This window comes from Meleagris gallopavo, chromosome Z, assembly GCF_905368555.1.
Source record: "Meleagris gallopavo chromosome Z, MGAL_WU_HG_1.1, whole genome shotgun sequence".
NCBI lineage: Eukaryota > Metazoa > Chordata > Aves > Galliformes > Phasianidae > Meleagris > Meleagris gallopavo.
In genome coordinates, this window is record NC_139435.1 from 17,223,369 (window position 1) to 17,243,522 (window position 20,154).

The following is a 20,154-nucleotide window of genomic DNA, read 5'->3' on the forward strand; positions in this document are numbered from 1 at the left end:
GAACGCGTTACGCTCGGCAGTGGCTTTACCCGGGGTGTTTCGGGCTGGTGGATACACGGCCCCGCGCACGCTGTGTGCGCGCACGCTTTGTGCCCCGAGAGCCGTCGTCGTTTCCTGTTACGGATCTGTCACAGGTATTGCCTGCACGTAGACCGGGACACTGCGCGTCTGTGGCGTCTGTGTGCCAGCTGTTGAAAATAAACGCATAAAAAAGCCTGAGCACAACTTCTGAGCTCTGCTTCTGAGAGACTTCGTTACTTGGTTCTCTAGGCAGGACCACGGAGCAGTCGGCTGGGGTTAAGTCTGAATGTTAGTTAGTGTTAACTTGGTGCATTGTTGTAGCAGTGTGAATCCGATGAATGATTTTTTGCATTCTTGGGATGTGTAGCATCTTCGAGTAAAAAACTGTTGTACTGGCAGACCTCCAAATCGTGTTGTTTGTAGTAGTTGGTTTCGTTCTGTAATTCTGTCAGCCAGCACTTTGAGTGAAATACGAAAATATGGTTAGGGTGAGTTTACTGCATTGGTAATAAACAGAAGAAAAATGGGTTATATGGATGTGCTGTGTTAGCAAGGTGGTCAGCATTTGGTTGTGTCATCCAGACTGGTTCTGTGATAAATAACATTTGGAATCAAAGACAAAGAGTATACTCAGCAGAACAGAGAGCTGCCTCCTCTGCTGGGGACAGGGATGGTGTGCTCAGACATTCAGTAGTAGGAAGGGTGCTAAGAGCCTGGTGGGGCTCTTGTGTTCCTTAATGTGGTGAGTGAGGAGATCTGGTGTCCCACAGAGGAAGATGAAGGATCTGGTGAAGATGAGCTGTGCAGAGGTTTCCCTGTTTCGGTCATACATGTGCTACGTTCGTGCGACAGTCTGCATGAATGCCTTCTTCCTCCGTGTCCAGCTCCAACTGTTTGAAGAGTTTGTCCACTGGGTAGGAAGGCTGTGAAATACTTGGACTGTAATTTTTACCGTCATGTGAAATTGATATGAGTACATTTAGGTATCCGGATATGGAAAAGCAGAGGGATGTTTGGAAGTGGAAATGCAGGGTAAGCTTCTTAACCACTCTACAAAAGATACAGGATGAAATGGCGCGTATTATCTATATTCCAAATTAATTATGAAAGACAGGATAGAGTATTGCAGTGAGTTGTACAAATGCAAAACTCATTATCAGCTGTGTCTGTAAGATGAGTTTATAACATTTTCTGGAATAATGATTGAATCTCTTTTTTAGAATAGCTGTGGTATGAGGGTTGGTAAACTGCACAGTCATGGTCATCTTTTCTTAATGGTACGTTTTATTCTCATCTTGTTCTCTTTTCCTCTTCTATCTGTGGGAGCACAGGTTTACCTGCATGGTCCTCCCTGTTCCTGTAACACAGTTGCTACCCTGTGGTGGGTAGCAACTGCAAGGTTGTGCACAGTGGACAAATGCTTTGAAGTAGTACAGGAAATCTTCCCTCTAACGTATGGACTAATGTGTATTTCTCATGAATTTCAAGTTAAAACAGTTCCCAGATTTGGGAGGTAAGAAAAGGATTTGGATCTGGCTTGTGAAAAAACCTCTCTCTTGATGAGAGTTCTACCTTTATCTAAAGGGTAGTGCGTGGATCCTTCTGCAGGAGCCATCCACATTTCTCATCTAGTTGCTTATACTGGCAGAGATATCTTGTTCTATCCTGCTGTCTACCTTCCTTTGTGTGACTGTGTCCAAGGAAATGGTACAAAGGTGACTACCTTACCTAGTAATGGCCTATGGACTGGAGATGTGTGACAAAATAATCTCTCAGTGTATACGCTAACATTTGTGGTTCCTCAAACACTAAACTAAGAAGAAAACTCCCGGGATCAGGCCTGTACACAAGGTCTATTTAAAACCTTACTCAAAAGTTTCTTCTTTTTTTTCATCGATAAAAACAAGAATGACCTGTAGTGACAATATCAGTAGTTCTCTCTGGTAATTGCCAACAGTCAGTTAAGGTAGTATTGTTGTCCTGGCCTTTCTTTCAGAGATATTTCTCAAATTCTATCTGATTGTGTAGTTAAAATGAAAAAAAAAAAAAAAAAAAAGTGACCTTAATATCATATACAGCATTTTATATCAAAATGTGTTAATATGCTGCTAAATGATGTTCTAGACCTAAGAAAAGGGTTTCTCAAAACAAGTTTTTCATTTGTAACTCTAATGTATGCTAAACAAAGTAATATTATCGGCGGTTATTAACTGAACTGACCTTGCATGGCCACCACGTCATTCAGGATTTTTGAACAAAAGTATCTTATCATGTTGTTCCTATTTTTTTACTTAACTAATTCTACTTAGAGAATGACAGAAGAAAATGTCTTTCCTGCTTTTTCAGATTCCAGTCAGTTTACAGCTTGTAAATTAAAATGTCATTGAACTTTCGGGATGCAGCATTTTTTATTTTTATTTTTTGCTATGATATCTAAAGAACAAGTTGCTGTGGCTTCAAGGAGCTCTGCTCCGCATTGCTCCTTTGGATTTTTCCATAAACTTCCTGTTTCCTCAATAAATCTGTATTGTTTGAATAACACTAAGAATCTATTCCAGTGATTTTAATAGATAATGGTAGCAAATCGGCATCATTTCAAATTTAAATAGGTTTATTTTTCAAGAGAAAATGTGCTTAGCTTCTTTGGCTTGAATTTCTGTTTAACTGAAATAGTAAAATATTAATTTTTATTCTTCCCAGACTGAGGCTCAGCTAGCTACTTTTGGCTTGATGAGAGACTACAGGCTATGAAACCAGTGTGCTCAGGATCATTTGCTGTGGCGTCTGCTGCTTTTCCCTTGAATGGTCTTGTCAAAGTACAGCTTACGGATGTCAGAAAGGGCATAAACTCTCCCTCACTTCTGCTGATTCCTCCAGTTTGTTTGTTCTGCTCTGACCTGTGTAGATGATCTCTGTTCTTCCTCCTCTGATACCCACTGATACTCATCCTTGGATTTGGTCCTGGGAGCTGATGCTTCTGCAGCCTGTTTTCTAGGAAGGAGACTGGAGTTCATAATTGGAACTTCAGGCATTCTGTGCCTGAAATGTCCTCTTTCTCCCCTGTGTTTTGTAAATACTAACAGATTTGAATAGTGGAGTTTGGGACACTTATGTTTATAGCTCTTCCAAACGAGTCTGTTTCCACATTAATTCACCGGGATAGCGCAGGCCTGGGTTCCTGGCAGTCAGCATTGACTGATCAGGTATAGAACGGAGGCTGTCTCTGTGTATGGTGGCTGGAGATGCTACAATTGCTACTAAAGTCTGAATAAAAGACACCAACAGCTGTTCAGTTTTTCTGTATTAGGGTTGCTGTAAGCGTTGTATCTGTAGTTAGTAAGAAGGAGTACCTTGCTAGATTTGAACTGTTAGAAATTCTTGAAGAGCTCATGTTTTATGTAGGCTAAAGACATACTGCCAGTTCAATTTATAAATGTACTGTGATTTTTATTAATGGCATAATAGCTACATTGTGTGCAGAAATATGTGTTTGTGTTGTTAAAAATAATCTTAGAATTAGATTTGAATGGAAAAAGCTTTCCTATCCTGAAAGAAGGGAAATATTATTGGAGAAGTAGCACTACATAGAAAACATGGGGAAAAGTTGCTGTGGGTCATTTTTTCTTTGGCTTTGTCATACATTTACACTATAATTATTCCAAATACCTTAAATTTCAAAATTAAAAATGGAAACCCTGAGGCTTTGTTGATGTGACAGGTTTATCAAGCATTCAAGCATATTACTTTTTTTTTTTTTTGAATGTGACCTTCATTGAGCTTCCCCCTTTGTGCCGGAAATTTCATTTTGATGAATTAAATTTTTAAATAGCTCTTGTTGAAGAAAACAGTTATGTTAATGCTGTTTCTGTACTGATCTGATTTTAGCTTTTGCAGTTGTCTTTCACAAACCGACAAAATGACTGAGGCTTGGAAGAGTCCTCTGAGTCCTTCTGCTTCAACCCCAACTCCAGCAGGGACATCCAGATCAGGGTGCCCAAGCGCACATCCAGGTGGCTTTTGGAGATCTCCAGAACGGAGTCCCACAGCCTTTCTGGGCATCCTGTGCCCAGCCACCCTTATGGTAAAGGAGTGCTGATGCTTAAACATGTTCCTCCGCAGGTGAATGACTCTGCACTTCTTGTTGAACACTGCAGGGCTCCTGCCAGCCCGTCTGTCCAGCCTGTTGAAGTCCCTCTGGATGGCAGCACAGCCTTCTGGTATATCAACTTTTCCCCTAGTTTTGGGTCATCTTTAAGTAAAACATTTCTGGGTTTATGGTGTGACTTCTTCATCACCAGACAATTCTTTCATTTTTTTCACGTGTCTTGAACAAGTAAGCAGCCAAACTACTATTTAGTCACATATGATTATAGTGGTAACCACATAAGATGTAAGATCTGTAACCTGCTGAGTTGCTACACTGATTTCTGACATCTTGTAATTGGCAATTTGCACCCTGAGTAACCAGCTGCTAAACTGGGGAAGGCAGAAAGAGATGCTGTTAGCGCATCAGTACTGAACCAGTGTAACAGCTTACAGTGGGGAAGAAACATTGTAGGATCTCCCTAGATCCTCTGCATCTCTCTATTTCAGCAAAATCAGATAGTTGTACAGCCATTTACATTTGCTACTTAACAACAACAACAACAAAAAAAATTATTTTAGTAAGTGGAAGTATCTGACTGTGTGATTTGCACTAGAGGAGCACTAGAGCAGAAGAGAAAGCTGGATGTGGGTTTAGGACAAGGAGATTGCTGAGTATAGATGGGATCTTTGATCTTTGTTTAATCTTTTATGTAAGTGCAAGGAACCAGGCTATTTTGAAAGCTTGTAACCTGGCATTGCAGCTGGATTTCCCATGCCTCGACTTCTTAGCACTGTGTTCCACTGCAGTAGAATTTGCAGTAGTTTGGGATATATTTTTGGCACAAGCATAACTTGGAAATGGGTTTATGACTCCCCTGTGCTTTTAAGTCTCAATTGCTCACTAAGAGTGTGGGAGTGTGGGATTGCTAGGGTCATGAAAACATTTTCCCCATTCTTGGAAGTGCCTAAACTCTTTTTTGGCTGAAAGGCAGCCTCGTCTCGTGCCTTCAAAACTACAGAGCAGGCATGCTAAGATTTCAGCAGAAACTGTTAGCGTTTTGAAAAATTCCAAGGGTATAAAAGAAATTTACAGTGGGAAATGTGAAGCATACTTAATAGGCCTTTATAGGCCTTTTTTAATTTTTTTTTTTATATGATAGATTGTTCTATTTCTCTGTGCTAAGAGTTTTTGCATCCTTCAGAGCTTTAACCAAGTTGGTTCTTCTGCTCATACTCTCTTCTCTTTATTTCTCACAATTTTTTTGCATGTGATCAATACAGTAATTTAATTTCCAGAAGAATCATTGCTCTCAGGTAAAATCAAATGTCCATGTCATCTTGTAGGGTTGTTTTTTTTCCCCGTGTTGAAATGGACTGTTAATTTTATTAAAAAATTTTGTGTAACTTGATTGAAAATTTCTCATAAATGGAGTGTTTGCTAAGCTGGAAGACATTTTATTCTGTAGTAGTGTAGTTATTTGTGTGCCCTGTCTGGGGAGATGTTTGTTTTGTTCTTGGTATAGGTTGAGATAATATTTTGAGCAGTCTACAATGAAGAAAACTTATTACCCATTTTAGTTAGAGCAATGAGATCGCTTCACTCTAGATGACTGCTCTGTGGTGACAGTTTTATCCTCTTTTTTGCTTTATTTTTTAAGGAAAAACTGTGTTTTTAACATTAGTTTTATTTCCCAAAGTTTTTACAATTAAGAATACATGTTGAGCTTTTGTCACAGGTTTTTATTAAAGGCTACAAAAAAAAAAAAAATAGAGCTGTATCATTTATGTTAAATGCCCCAAGCTCTTTCCTGTAAACAGCTATAAATGCTTATCTTCACATGCCACACACAGGATTTGGTGTTCTTGTGAATTAGTATTTCCTCCAAGATTAAAGCCATATTCACTGAGCTGTTACAAAACATTTTATTTAACTATCTAATAAAATGATTAACTTTTTGAAATGGGAAAAAAAGTTCTTATGCCAGTGCATCTGTAATTCATTTTTGCAGAATGTTGATTTGTACTGGGTTCATCCTTCCTCCTCTGTTCTATATTTTGGATGAGGCACATCATCTTGTAGAGTTCTTGATTATTTTGCTTTGTTTTGTTGGTATCGGTAGTTGCTTCTGAAATTTATTAGTTGCTCTGCAACCACTAGTCACCTAGCTAGTAAAGTATTGTGGACTGCATCACTGCTGACCACAACTGCATAACATAGTCTTTGGTGTGTGTTCTACAGAAGTGGTTAAGAGTAATCTGACTGTTACAATTTTCCTTTATTTTTGAGTGGAATGCAGTTTTCATTTAGCCATTTTAAGAGTTAGCCTTGTTTAATGCCTGCTCCCACAGGGTAGTTGGTCAGGCCAAATTTCAAATAAATGTAATTCTCTTTCTCACCAATCTTTAGACATCTGGAAGGCAGACTTTGGTGTCTTTCGGTCCATGGTTGAAAGAGTCCATTGGGAGGTAGTTCTGGACGGCATGGGAGCCCAGGAAGGCTGGGAGTACTTTAAGGAAGTTATTTTAAAGTTGCAGGAGCTGACCATCTCCAAGTTACGGCAGACAAGGCGACAGGAAGGAGACCGATCTGACTGAACAGAAACCTTTGGCTAGAACTCAGGAACAAAAAGAAAGGTTATGGTCTTTGGAAGAGTGGGCAAGCAACTTATGAGAATTACAAGTACATGGTGAAGCTGTGCAGGCTTCACACAGAAAACCAGGCCAAGGCCCAGTTAGAACTAAACTTGGCCACTAGGGTGAAAGACGACAGTAAATGTTTCTATAAATACATCAAAAATAAGAGAAGGGCTAGGGAGAGTCTTTGTCATTTCACACAGAATCACAGAATTGTAGGGGTTGGTAGGGACCTCGAGATCATTGAGACCAACCCCTCTGCCAAAGCAGGTTCCCTACACCAGGCCGCACAGGTTGGTAACCAAGTATCAGGATAAGGCTGAGGCACTTAATGCCTTCTTTGCCTCAGACTTTAATAGTAAGACTTGTTACTCCCTGGGAACACAGCCCTTTTGTGGTGGTAGAAAGGGATGGGGAACAGAATAGACCCTGCTTAATCTATGATGAGGTGGTTTTGGACCTGCTCCAAAAGCTGGATGCTCACAAGTCCATGGGGCCGGATGGATTGTACCCTAGAGTGCTGAGAGAGTTGGTGGATGTGGTTGCCAAGCCACTCTCCATCATTCTTTGGCAGTCTTGGCTAACCAAGGATGTCCCACCAGACTGGAGACTGGCAAATGTGACGCCCATCTTCAAAAGGGCTGGAAAAGTGATCCTTGTAGCTACAGACCTGTCAGTCTCACCTTGGTGCCCGGGAAGGTTATGGAACGGATAATCTTGGGAGCCATCGTGGATCAATTGAAGGTCAACCAGGGGATCAGGCCCAGTCAGCATGGGTTTATGAATGGTAGATCCTGTCTGACAAACCTGATTGCATTCTGTGACAAGGTGGATGAGGGTAAGGCTGTCATGTGGTCTACCTGGACTTCAGTAAGGCCTTCAACACAGTCCCCCACAGCATTCTCGTGGAGAAACTGGCTGCCCATGGCTTGGATAGGTGTATGCTCTGCTGGGTGAAACACTGGCTGGATGGCCGGGCCCAAAGAGCTGTGGTCAATGGAGTTAAATCCAGTTGGCGGCCGGTCACAATTGGTGTCCCCCAGGGCTTGGTACTGGGGCTGCTTCTATTGAACATCTTTATTAATGATCTTGATGAGGGGATTGAGTGCACCCTCTGTACGTTTGCAGATGACTCCAAGTTGGGAGGCAGTGTTTATCTGCCTGGGGGAGAAGGGCACTGCAGAGGGACCTGGACAGACTGGATCGATGGGCCAAGGTTAACTGTATGTATTTCAGTAGGGCCAAGTGTTGGGTCCTGCACTTTGGTCACAACAGCCCCAGGCAACCCTACAGGCCTAGGGAGGAGTGGCTGGAAAGCTGCCTGATGGAAGGGGACCTTGGTGTACTGATGGACAGTCAGCTGAATATGAGCCAGCATTGTGCCGAGGTGGCCAAGAAGGCCAATGGCATCCTGGCTTGTATCAGGAATGGTGTGGTGAGCAGGACTGGGGAAGTCATCCTGCCCCTGTATATGGCACTGGTGAGGCCTCACCTCGAGTACTGTGTTCAGTTTTGGGCTCCTCAATACAGAAAGGACATGGAGGTGCTGGAGCAGGTCCAAAGAAGGGCAACAAGGCTTGTGAAAGGCTTGGAGAACATGCCCTATGAGGAGAGACTGAAGGAACTGGGGCTATTTAGTCTGGGGAAAAGGAGTCTGAGGGGAGAACCTTATTGTTCTCTTCCGGTACCTGAAAGGTGCTTACAGTGAGAGCGGGGCTGGTCTCTTCTCATTGGTGAGAGGTGACAGGATGAAGGGAAATGGCCTCAAGTTGTGCCAGGGGAGGCTTAGGTTGGATATCAGGAAACGTTCTTTACAGAAAGAGTTGTTAAGCACTGGAATAGGCTCCCCAGGGAGGTGGTTGAGTCACCATCACTGGATGTGTTTAAAAACCATTTGGATGTGGTGCTCAGGAACGTGATTGTGGAAGGTTGTTAGAGTTAGGATAGTATGGTTAGATTGCGGTTGGACTCAGTGATTTGAAGGTCTTTTCCAACCTGAGATATTCTATGATTCTGTGATTCACAGTGCAATTATAAGACAGATTGGATCCCACCCAGAAGGATTTCAGATACACTTGCCCCTTTCATCTTTCTGGAAAACTTGAGAACTGGAAAACTGCATCAGATTTCTCATATCATGCAGGCAAATCAATACTTAAATTAAACACAAGTGGGTCATCATTCTTGTCATATAAATGCTTGCAAAGTGTGAAAGTTACAAGGGCATCTTTACTTGAACTACATGCTTTTTATTTATTTAATATTTTTATTTCCTGACAGTGTTTCCTGCCCATACTTATTGAAAAGGAAATGTTCAACTGTTGGATTTGGATATTTATCTTGCTCTGTAGAAGGTCTATAGCAGGTATGTTTCTTAATTACTAGCACTGATTTTGCTAATAGAAAATTTTCCAGCAAGGATCCTTTGCCAAATGTAATTTTTAAGTGTTACTAGTCTGAAAACCAGAATATTTTAAACATAGGAGTGAGCAGGTGATTAGGTAGTGTACGGTATAGAGTGAAAGATTAACTTTCTTTTTCATTATGGTATTCTTGATCTCTCTTTGTGGTGTGCAAACTGTCATCACTGTAAGTTTTTGTATTTTTATTTTTAATATTTTAAAATTTACAATGTTAGTTGTTTACCTCTTGCGCAGGATGATGGAGGACATTGTATCTGCAAGTTGTATCACGTTTCAGTTCTTGTTGGGTTGTCAAGATTTAGCTCTGGTGATCTGCTGCTAGTCCAAATTACTACCTTTGTAATACATGAGCACCCAAGGAACAGTTAATGTCTGCTGTTTTAAATCTAGTTTACATCAAATGTTAGTAATCATTACATGACTTTCTGAATAATAACATTATCCCTGATCTTAAAAGTCACAATAACAGTAAGAATGTGTGATTTTTTTTTTTTTAATTAATTAATTTATCTTTTAGAAGTATGGTCTTTCCGTAGTCAGTTTAAGCTTGCACCAGTAACTATTGAAATTGCAGTGACTGTTGTATGGCTGGTTCTGAAGTGGTTAAGAAGCAGATCTGAATGGAAAACCACAGGCTTTTATTTTTCATCAGTATTCTGTAGATTGCTCCAAAAGTAGTGCCTCCTACTTACTTCCATGGAAACTAAAACAGACACAGAAGGCAAAACAACACAATTTGATAGAGCAAATTCTCAGCTACAAAACTGTTTTTCAATATAGTCACTAACAGTTGCTATACATTTTCAACAGCAAAGATATAGAAACATCATTCTTGCACAATACCTATATTAATATATATCACATAGGTGCCATCTGAGCATTTTATTTGAACTATGATTAAAAAAACATTAAAATAATCTCTGGGCATATACACTGAAAACAAAGTAAGTTACCATTTTTTTCACATGTTTTTAGGAGACTAGGTTATATGATAACTTTAATTTTGTTTTTAGATGAAAATTCTACTAGAGATGCTGACATTTTTCCTTCTTCTCCTGAAATTGAAAGAGGATCCACCCTGAAACTATTCTGTGTTCTTGGAAAACACTACACACCTCACAGGAACGCAAGCCACATCATCTGGAAATTGAATCGTGAATTAATTGCTCAGGAAAACTATAAGATTGTCAATGAGACTGTATCTAGTATAACTATCAGTAATTTCACTCACAGCAAAGCACATGTGAAGTGCTTCATTAAGTACTTGGGGAAGGAACAACTTCTGGTTCACACTGAAGTTAAGTCTGGATGTAAGTAGAAATATGGGGCAACTAATTATAACATTTTTGAATGAAAGAAGTATTAAAAGAATACTTTTAAAGAAGTATTTTTAAAACAACTCTTCTTTTTCCCTTTCCTTTTCTCCTTCCCCTTCTGCTTCCCCTTCTCCTTCCCCTTCCCAGCTAATTTAATTCACTGGAGATCTTTGTCTTCCCTTCAACTCTTATTTCTTCTGTTGGCTGAAGAAGACTAGCTTTAACACAGATATCAAGAGGGTGTTGCATTTTTTTTGTGAATGACTTCAACTATAAAGATTGCATTCCTTTGTGCTGTCTTGCTTGGAAGAGTGGGAGTCTGGAATTAGGGGGGTGTCTTCAGAGTTGTATCGATACATTTCTCGGGAAGTTATCTTTCTGAGGTCATGAGGGCTTTTCAGATCAGCAGTTTTGATAGGATGTGTGGTAATGGGAAGGAACAAAGTGGAACTTTTGGAGAATGCCCTCTTTTTGTGAACTTTTAAATTGTTTCTTTGTTTTTCTGTTACTAACTGGACTGGCATTTAGCTATAGATGTTTTGAAGGGGTTATACTTAGAGGTTCAGGCTGAAGTGCATATTGATTTGATATAAATTTTTTTAATGAGTTAGTAGAAAAATTCTTTCAGGCCTGCTTAATTAAGTACTTCTGAGAAGTAGCTGGAGCAAATTGTCTGGCTTTAGCTGGGAAAGAGAGTGATTTTGGTTTTGTGAAGGGTTTTGAGGGCAATAAGAAATTCTTAAATTAAGTTCTATGCAAGTCTTGTAGTGGTTTGGCGTAATCAGCCAGCCTACCAACGTTTTAAGTTTTATATTAAAGTTGCTTATTTTCATGAGAATTTTTTTTCCTTTGTCATTGTAGTTCCACCAGGCACACCAAGAAATATTTCCTGCATTTACGATGTTGATATTAAGCTTACCTGTAACTGGGCTTCAGGAAGAGAAACAAATCTTGCAACAAGTTATACTCTTTACAGAAAAATGTAAGTATAGAATGTACGAGGAACTGGAGTGCTGGGGTGAGACCACTAGTCGTGGTCGTCCACCCCCCCATTTCCTGACTTCTGTTTAAAGTAAACGTGGAAGCATAGAAACATCATGTGGCTCAGAGGCATTTCTTAGCGCAATTGATTTTGGGTTGGTAATGGCTGAAAAAAGTTACAACCTGATACTGTTTTAGTTCTCTGTGTGTAAGTAATGAGCATTTTCAACCTAATACTCAGTAGACAAATGATTATGTCAGAACTTAAATTCACTTGTTTCCTCAAGGTAACATTACTAATTAGAGAAAGGTTGAGTAAGCCTAAGTACAAACATCATCTTTTAGGGTATCCCACTGCTGAAGTAGAATGGAAATTCTTTATGCTTTTAGCTATCTTCATTTTGGATGAGGAAAGAAGTTGTGTTCTTTCTCTGCTTTAAACAGTTTCCTTGTTAAAACCATTAAAGTCTCTGATATTTTGTCTAGTGATAGCAAGTATAGTTGTTTGTAATCATGTGTTACATTCAGGGATATTTTAAGGCTTATTTATTTTATATTAAATAGCAGTTTTCAAGGTGCTCTTCTTATTGGAAGCATTTTGTGCAATATAGTTATTACAAGCCAGACCTTTCATCTGAATTGTTGTGTAGATGCTGCAAACTTGCATAATTTACTCATTTGCTTACCAAAATATGCTTGGTATTTAGCGGCATCTATTGCAGGCTAGGCATGTTTAAAATGACAATTACTATTTATAAAGCTACCCTGAACATTAAAAAAATATGTGCAATTGATAACTGTTTATCTTTTCTACTGATAGATTTGTAATTTCAAGGAAACTGCTGGGGAGAAGGAAAAAAAAAGCAGAACTGTGCAAATATAATGATGAGCTGTTTGACAGTTTAATCTGAGAGTCTTTGAAGTCATAATGTTTTAATGTTTGAAAGAAGAGTTGTCCTTCTTGGATTGCTTACACACAGGGATTTGCATATACAAATATCATAGAATCACAGGGATTGGAGGGACTTTGAAAGGTCACCTAGTCCAGTCTCCCTCCCAGAGCAGGAACACCTGGATCAGGTCACACAGGAATGCATCCAGGTGGGTTTTGAATGTCTCCAGAGTAGGAGACCCCGCAACCTCTCTGGGCAGCCTATTCCAGTATTCTCTTGCCCTCACCATAAAGAAGCTTTTTCTCATATTTATGTGGAACCTCTTTTGTTCCAGCAGTCTCACACTTTTTAAAGTTTTTATGACCCCATTATAAGAGCATAAGTATTTGCTTCATTCAGTTTCAGTTAAATATTGTTTAAAAGCTTACTTTTTCACAAATTACTGTGAAAACAGTGAAGTCAGTGTTGTTTCAAGGCAGATCTCAGATGCAGTTTTGAATGTGGCAGTACAGATTTTATCTCAAACCTATTAGTCTGTTTTTTAGAATAATACTGCTTGTTGTGCTCCTTTTCTTTTTAGTCAAAGCTTTGGCTAGTATGCTGTTATGAGTAATTTTCTGAAATTTTCTTGACAATTGAAAGGAATTTTTACTTCAGTGGAGATATGTTCTTTTTGTAAGTTATGCAAACATATATACCTTTTAAATTAAATGATAAGGGAGGAAAAAGTCTTTAACTTTATTTCATTTTAGGCTTGGCATTTAAATCTTTCACCTTTATTTTTCGTTTACTACTTCCAAATTTATTACTGCTTTTGGTGTTACTGTGTTTTGTCAGTTAGCTGATTATGTGAAACCATAAACTGATGACAGCTATGGAAGAAAAATATTAGTACGGTTCCTTCCTGTATCAGCACATATTCTTCTTTACCCATAAAATGAATTGAACTGCAGAACTATTTCTTCTAAAATCTAACTACTGATGTTTTATGGGTCTTCCATATGACTACGAAGCACTTGTACAAGGGAGCAGACATCTGTGGATGGAAACAGTTATTCCTGTTATGGAGAGGAGGATTTCTTCCTTTGCAAGCACAGATACAGGCTGGGTGGAAAATGGCTTAAGAGCAGCTCTGTGGAGAAGGTTTTGGGAATGTTGGTTGATGGAAGATTCAACATGAGCTGTATCCTGGGTTGCAACTACAGAAGTGCGTCCAGCAGGTCAAAGGAGGTGATTCTGCTCTCGTGGGACCCCACCTGGAGTACTGCATCCAGTTCTGGGGCTCCCAGGACAAGAAGGGCATGGAGTTGATGGAGCAGGTGCAGAGGAGGGCCGTAACGATCAGAAGTCTGGAGCACCTTCCCTATGAGGACAGGCTGAGAGTTGTAGGGTTTTTCAGCCTGGAGAAGAGAAGGCTCTGGGTGGACCTTATTGTGGCCTTCCAGAACCTGAAGGGGGCCTATAGGAAAGATGGGGAGGGACTTTTTATAAAGGCATGTAGTGACAGGACAAGGAGAAATGGTTTTAAACTGGAAGAGGGTAGACTTAGACTTAGGAAGAAATTCTGTACTGAGAGGGTGGTGAGACACAGGAAAATGTTGCCCAGTGAGGTTGTGAGTGCTCCCTCCCTGGAAGCATTCAAGGCCAGGCTGGATGGGGCTTTAACCAACCTGATGTAGGGGGAGGTGTCCCTACCTGTAGCAGGAGCGTTAGAACTAGATGATCTTAAAAGTCCCTTCCAACATAAACCAGTCTGTGGTTCCTTTTACAGCACTGCAAGCTTACGCTGTCCTAAAAATATTCATTAAATACCTATCTCAGACTGTTTTTGGAGTTACACCAAGGATGTGCATAACTGGGGCATAATATAAAGTCTTTAATACAGCTCTCATATATAAGTTTTAATTTGTAGAATTTCTCTGTTGCTAGGTAAAATGAACCAATTCTTGTTAGCCTTACATCCTGTTCCACTTACTTGAAAGCAAATGCTGAAAAATCAGTATATTACTTATGTGTTATTTCAGGAAAATCTGTCAAATTTCAATTACCTTCTTTGAAATTGGCAGTGGTACAATTTGGCTTTTCTTTATACTCTGTTGAAAAGGTGTGGGAAAGCTTGTTATCTCGTAACTTTGCAATTGGGATGTCTTTTGAGCTGTATCTGCATATTTATTTTTATAAAAGCTCTCATGTGGACTTGCTTGATTATTTCACTGCTTAGATTGTTACCTAAAATAATAATATGTGAATTAAGTAATTTTTATTTTTTGTTACTACTCCTGAAAGTTGTCTTACTAATTTAATCTCTGTGGGCTATTCATATGCATTATTTCTTGTTTTTTATAGAGTGAGTGCAGAAACAGTGCAGTTATGAAACCGTATTTTCTTGCACAAATGTATTACCTAAGGAAGTTTTCCTGGATAAAGAAGTTGTGCAACTTTGAAAACATATAAGTAATAATTAAGTCCTAACCTAACAATCAGTGAGGGTTATTGTAAGAAAATCTTCTAATGTATAACTCCTGTTATTTCTCCTCTTTTTCAATTTTTAGTATGAGTGTACAAGGTCCAATTATGCAGGAGCTGAAGATCTCCGTCTGTCAAAGCAAAACTGAGTCATGTTCATTTCATTACCCAAATATTCCGTTTGGTGATAATCTTTGTTTTCAAGTGAAAGCTGAAAATGTTTTGGGTGAAGCCTCATCAGATTGTGTTCCTATAAATATGGAAGAAATAGGTAATTAAAAAAGAGTTAAATAAAAACAGAAACGTAGTATATGTTGAACTAATGGCATCTTCCCCATTTATTTTTCCTTTTCTGTAAATACAGCTTAGAGAATTCTGGAACAAATTGTGTAAAGTAAGTTAGTTTTAGTAGAATAAAACTATGAAAAATAGTATTTCCAATATAAAGTTTTGAAATAATTCTTTACATTTCAGTTAGTTTTGTATTGTTTTTCTTTTGAATGACCAATTCATTTTAATTGCTAGTTAAAATTCATAGAACAGTAGAATATCCAAAGTTGGAAGAGACCCACATAGATCATTGAGTCCAAGTCCTGACTCCATGCTTGACGAACTAAAAGATTAAACTGTGAGATTGCAAAGAGTCTGAAATGAATGACATCTAGTGTTTAATAAAATGCTTAATTCCTTTTAATTTTCTGAAAATTTGGATGCATCCAATTTAGTTTAGTGAATCTTCTCTTATGTTTTAACTGACTGTCTTTCTATGTAAGATTCTTTGAATTGTTAGGAAAATACAGCAAATTTTAGCAATTTCTTGGCCTTACCAAGAGGTGATTTAAAAAAAAAAAAAAAAAAAAAAAAGAAGAAGAAGCTGTATTCATAGTACAGAATACCTAGAATATCTAACTCCAGCAGTATTTTAGCTAATGCCTGCAATAAAGCAAAAATCAATGAAGCATTTTTTAATCTATGAGTAAAGGCTATATACTAAAATTCTTTCTTAAAATAACTGGTACTTGGACGGTTTGTATTTTTAGTAGTACTAGGTGTCAGTAGAGTGTCTGGCTGTAAATGAATGGTGATATCGTCATACCACCAGATCTGCCTATCATTTATTCTGCTATTTTACTTTCTGGTTAGGAATGTAAAAAAAAATTACCTGTTCTGCAGTTCTCAGGAGCAGTAGTACTATTTTGGCTCCCTCTTCTTCTGTACTGCATTCTCCTCTACTCATTCTCGTGTATGTATTCAAGATTTTGATCTCAGTAGAGTGAAGTCAGCGTTGTCACTCTTTCCTGCATAATGTACATCCCTCTAAATACTTTCTTCTCCAGTGTGAGTGACTAGCTGCTGTGATGTGTTGGATTTGAGGGCTCCATATGAGATGTTGGTGGAAAGGGTGAGTCTAGGATGGGTCCCAGCTATAAGACTTGCCCTGAGCTGGATTTTGTGGAATGTAAACAACTAAGCTGCAGTGATGTTATTTTTTTGCTCAAATCTTGTGTGTCAGATTCAGTTCCTCAGTGATTTTCAGGTGTGAAACTGCTGTGTGTACCACACATAGCATACAAGAAGTTATGTGAGGTACAAGTTTTAGCTGTGGTAAAGAAATGTCAAGGAGAGTCAGTTATCCTAGAGTCAGTGTTAAGAACTCAAGAGGCTTAAAAGTGCTGTTTCAGAGGAAACAAGTGTAATACTTTTAATTGTGTATTTTTGATGCAGCCTTGTGTGCCTTTATGCCTTGTGTTCAGGCTTGCTGTGGCTCCATGTTACTTTCCACATCCTATGTATCAGTCATCTCTCTTTTGTGTTTATCTGTCGTTTTGCCATTGTCTTCTTCACATTGCTCTTGCCCTGAAATCCTTTGTGACAGAATTATTTCCTCATCTGCATTTAGAAATTGACCTTAGCAACTGAGCACCAGTTCTTTTCTTTTCCATGCTGTTGTCTGTGAGAAGAGATTCTGGTAGTATTCTTCAGCACTGATACAGGTGGGAGAAATCTGTACATCTATTTGAGAGTGAATTTGTTAGCTTTAATTACATGTACAATCTCTTATAAATAATTCCCCATATATAGAGTTATGTTTATAAAATACACCATCATATGAATTCTCTGCTGGACTGTATGTAATTGGGATAGTAGTTAGACTTCTTGGAAAATACATAGACCAGTTCTGATATTTATGTAAGCTTTTTCTTTTGTTTCTCCATTCTAGAGAGATTTCAACCTCCTGAAATACTTTCATTAAAAAAATATGCTGGTATAAAGCAGTTGCTTACAGTAACCTGGAAAATACCTGAGAAAAGTACACGCTTACTGGATGTAAAATGTCAGATTCGATACAGAAACTTGTATTCGAACTCATCGGTAAGCTGCTCTTGTTCTCTTTTGAATGTGGGCTTTGTAACTAATTTCACAATGCTATAAAAGGCTAACTATAAAAAAGACAAGAAGCAATTGGAAATGATGGTAAAAGCTTGTTATTTTAGTGGAGGATAATTAGGTATGTGTTCAGTTTGTTGTTTTGTTGTCTAGGATGAACTTTCCTTTTGGTCAGTATATATTTTGATACATACTGTACTTCTGATATTTCTATGAATGGCAAAGGAATGGCCTGTTACACACATGTAACTAGTCAAGATGTTATTTTTGCTCTGTATACTGATAATGAAAACAGCATTTACTTCCAACCATAGTAGATGAATCAGATTAAGATGAACTAATTATATATTACTTTTCAAGCATATCAAAGTATAGATTTTGCAAGATAGAAAATAAGTGAGTTATTTTTCTGAGTCTGTCTTTCTGATACTTAAATGAACGGTGGCTGTAGGGAAAAACAATATTATTTAGACTTCATTTTATTTCAGATGGCTTATTTCACGCTTCTCAGTATGAAAGTGACAATTCCATTCACAGTCTTACTGTTTTCCATTCCAAATTTAATAAGGTTTTAGACAGGCTGCTTTCTTTTTGTTTTTTTTTAGCTCATTAAAACACATGGTATGTTCAGTACTGGCAGAGAATAAAAAAAATCATCAGTGTAACTAACAGAAGTTCTTGGAGCTTGAAAGAAGTTCCTGACACTAACATGTTTTTTAATTAGCATCTTAGCTGTTGGTCTCAGGATATAATTTCCTGAATGAACTGATGGACAGAATGGTTTTGATTTATGGTGTACATTAGAAAGTTTATTTAAAAGATCTGTTCAGTATGTTCAGGTAATCATTGCCTCTTGAAGGATATTTCCAGCTGTATCCAGGATATTATGGTGATATTTAGCTCTAGCAATACTCAATTGCTTCCCAGTTGTTAGGAACTACAGCTACCAAGCACCACCTCTACCAGCACAGCTGCCCAGCACGGCTGCCCTAGAACTTCTTGGGAGCTGCACGTGATTCAAGTCACATGTCAGTCAATCCCGATCTACTTTAGACTAAAGTTTTTCAGGAACCAGAGTTTTATGGGAAGAATGAAGATACTACACAAAAACTGAAATAAAAACCAAGTGATTTTGAGTTTTACAGGAGACATGTGAAAGGTCAAAACTTCACCATGAGTATTTTAAAGCCAGGCCATGTGTCTGCATCCTATTTTATAACTAACCATTTTTGTTCATGCATCAATTTCAGGAAATTGACACTGTTATGGTGGCTTCTGGAGAAGAGGTATCAACACATAATCTCACAGGTCTGTGGGACTCCACAGAGTATTTGGTTGCCATTCGGTGTATTAGTGTTGAATCAAAACTCTGGAGTGAATGGTGTAAAGAGGAAAAAGCAAGTACAGAAGAGAAAGGTAGGCCAACTATATAGTGAGGTTTTTTTTTTGTTTGTTTGTTTTGAGGGTATACTTTGGAGCATTGTGAGTTAATAATAGAAAATTATTTTCAGCAAATTGATCTATTGAATTCATAATTCTGTTATTCAACCAGTACTAATGTGCATTTTAAATACCAATCACACTTCAGAGAGTCAGGAGGTATTTTTTGTTGAATCCAACTCCTGGTCCCACACTGGACCACACAATTCCTACATCTCAGAGCATTGAACAAATGCTCCTTTAAGTCCAGCAGCTTAGGACCATGTCTACTACCCTGAGGACTCTGTTCCAGGGCCTGACCTCTGATGAAGAACCTTTTCTTAACGCCAAACCTGATCCTCCCTTGATGCAGCTCTACACTTTTCCTGTCACTGTCCCCAGAAAGCAGAGCTCAATGCTGCCCTCTGCACCCTCTGAGGAGCTGCAGCCACCATGAAGCCTCCCCTCAGCTCCTCTGCTCTGGGCTGAACAAACCCTGAGGCCTCAGCTACTCCTCATACATCTTCCTCTAGACCCTTCCCCTTCTTTGTGGTCCTTCCTTGGACACTGTCTGATAGCTTTGTCTTATATCATGGTGCCCAAACCCGTACGCTGTACTCAAGGTACAGATGCTATCATTCTGAGCATCCACCCCTTTGTTTCCTCTCCAGATTTTTTTGCTGAGCACAGTGTAGTATGGTATGAGGCATCTCTTTGACCAGTTATAGCAACAGATTTCAGGATTTTTGTTGTTTTTTAATAGCTCCTTCAGAAAAAGTGGATTTGTGGAGAGTAATTGAGCCTTCAACCCCATCTGGAAACAGATCCGTGTATCTTATGTGGAAGGTAAATACATTCTTTTGTTGTCATCAGAACAACAACACCCTTCCTGAACCAAACTAGAAGTGAAAAGGCTTTGGTTAAGTGAGGGGTAGATTAATAGAGCTTTGTTATAAATGCAAACAAAGAGGTTTTCGTTGAGTTCAGGTCACTAGAAAATCTGATTGAAAATCCTTGCAACTGATCTTAAATAATGCAATTTATCAATGCTGTGTTTAAATTCACATTTAAATTTAATAGTCTTTTAGTAAAACTAAACATTTATGTAATGAAATTACTGAAACAAATGACTAGGTTTATGTTGTAGTTTTCTCTAATGCTGCAGTGTAATTTTTGGATTTTCTGGTGATTTCAGGTACAGTTTTGTGAGATCACTTTTGATAGATGTTTTTAAGAAGTACTCTCTTTTGTGATTTTCTAATGTATCTTCTTAGAGCAAAATATCACTATAAAATACTTCAAAGGAAAGATTATCAGTATCTTTCTGGTAATAAAACATGCTAATTGTTTCTAGAGCTGTTGTTTTGAAGTAGTGAGATGTTCTAAGAAACCTGTATTGAGAAGCAAGACAATGAACTGCTTGTGAGCTAGTGTATGTTTGCATTCTAATAACTGAATCATGCCCCTAACTACTCTCTGCCATATTTTTTTAGCATGTGTATTTTTTTTTAATAGAGATTCTATACT

At 38.5% G+C, this 20,154-nt stretch overlaps 1 protein-coding gene across 2 annotated transcripts in view; it reads left to right on the plus strand.

The window, feature by feature from the left end:
* IL31RA (interleukin 31 receptor A) overlaps positions 1–20,154 on the plus strand; it is a 36,737-nt gene continuing 16,583 nt past the window's right edge. Inside the window, exons 1-9 of one of the 2 annotated variants that reach the window (XM_085213907.1) lie at positions 19–134; positions 4,141–4,238; positions 9,022–9,106; positions 10,178–10,474; positions 11,342–11,462; positions 14,907–15,091; positions 17,042–17,193; positions 18,459–18,624; positions 19,391–19,473. In XM_085213907.1, coding sequence (XP_085070033.1) covers positions 9,052–9,106; positions 10,178–10,474; positions 11,342–11,462; positions 14,907–15,091; positions 17,042–17,193; positions 18,459–18,624; positions 19,391–19,473 — 1,059 coding nt within the window. In that variant the 5' untranslated portion in view covers positions 19–134; positions 4,141–4,238; positions 9,022–9,051. Of the gene's footprint in view, positions 135–4,140; positions 4,239–9,021; positions 9,107–10,177; positions 10,475–11,341; positions 11,463–14,906; positions 15,092–17,041; positions 17,194–18,458; positions 18,625–19,390; positions 19,474–20,154 lie in introns of both variants that reach the window. The other variant, XM_085213906.1, reaches the window with a different exon arrangement.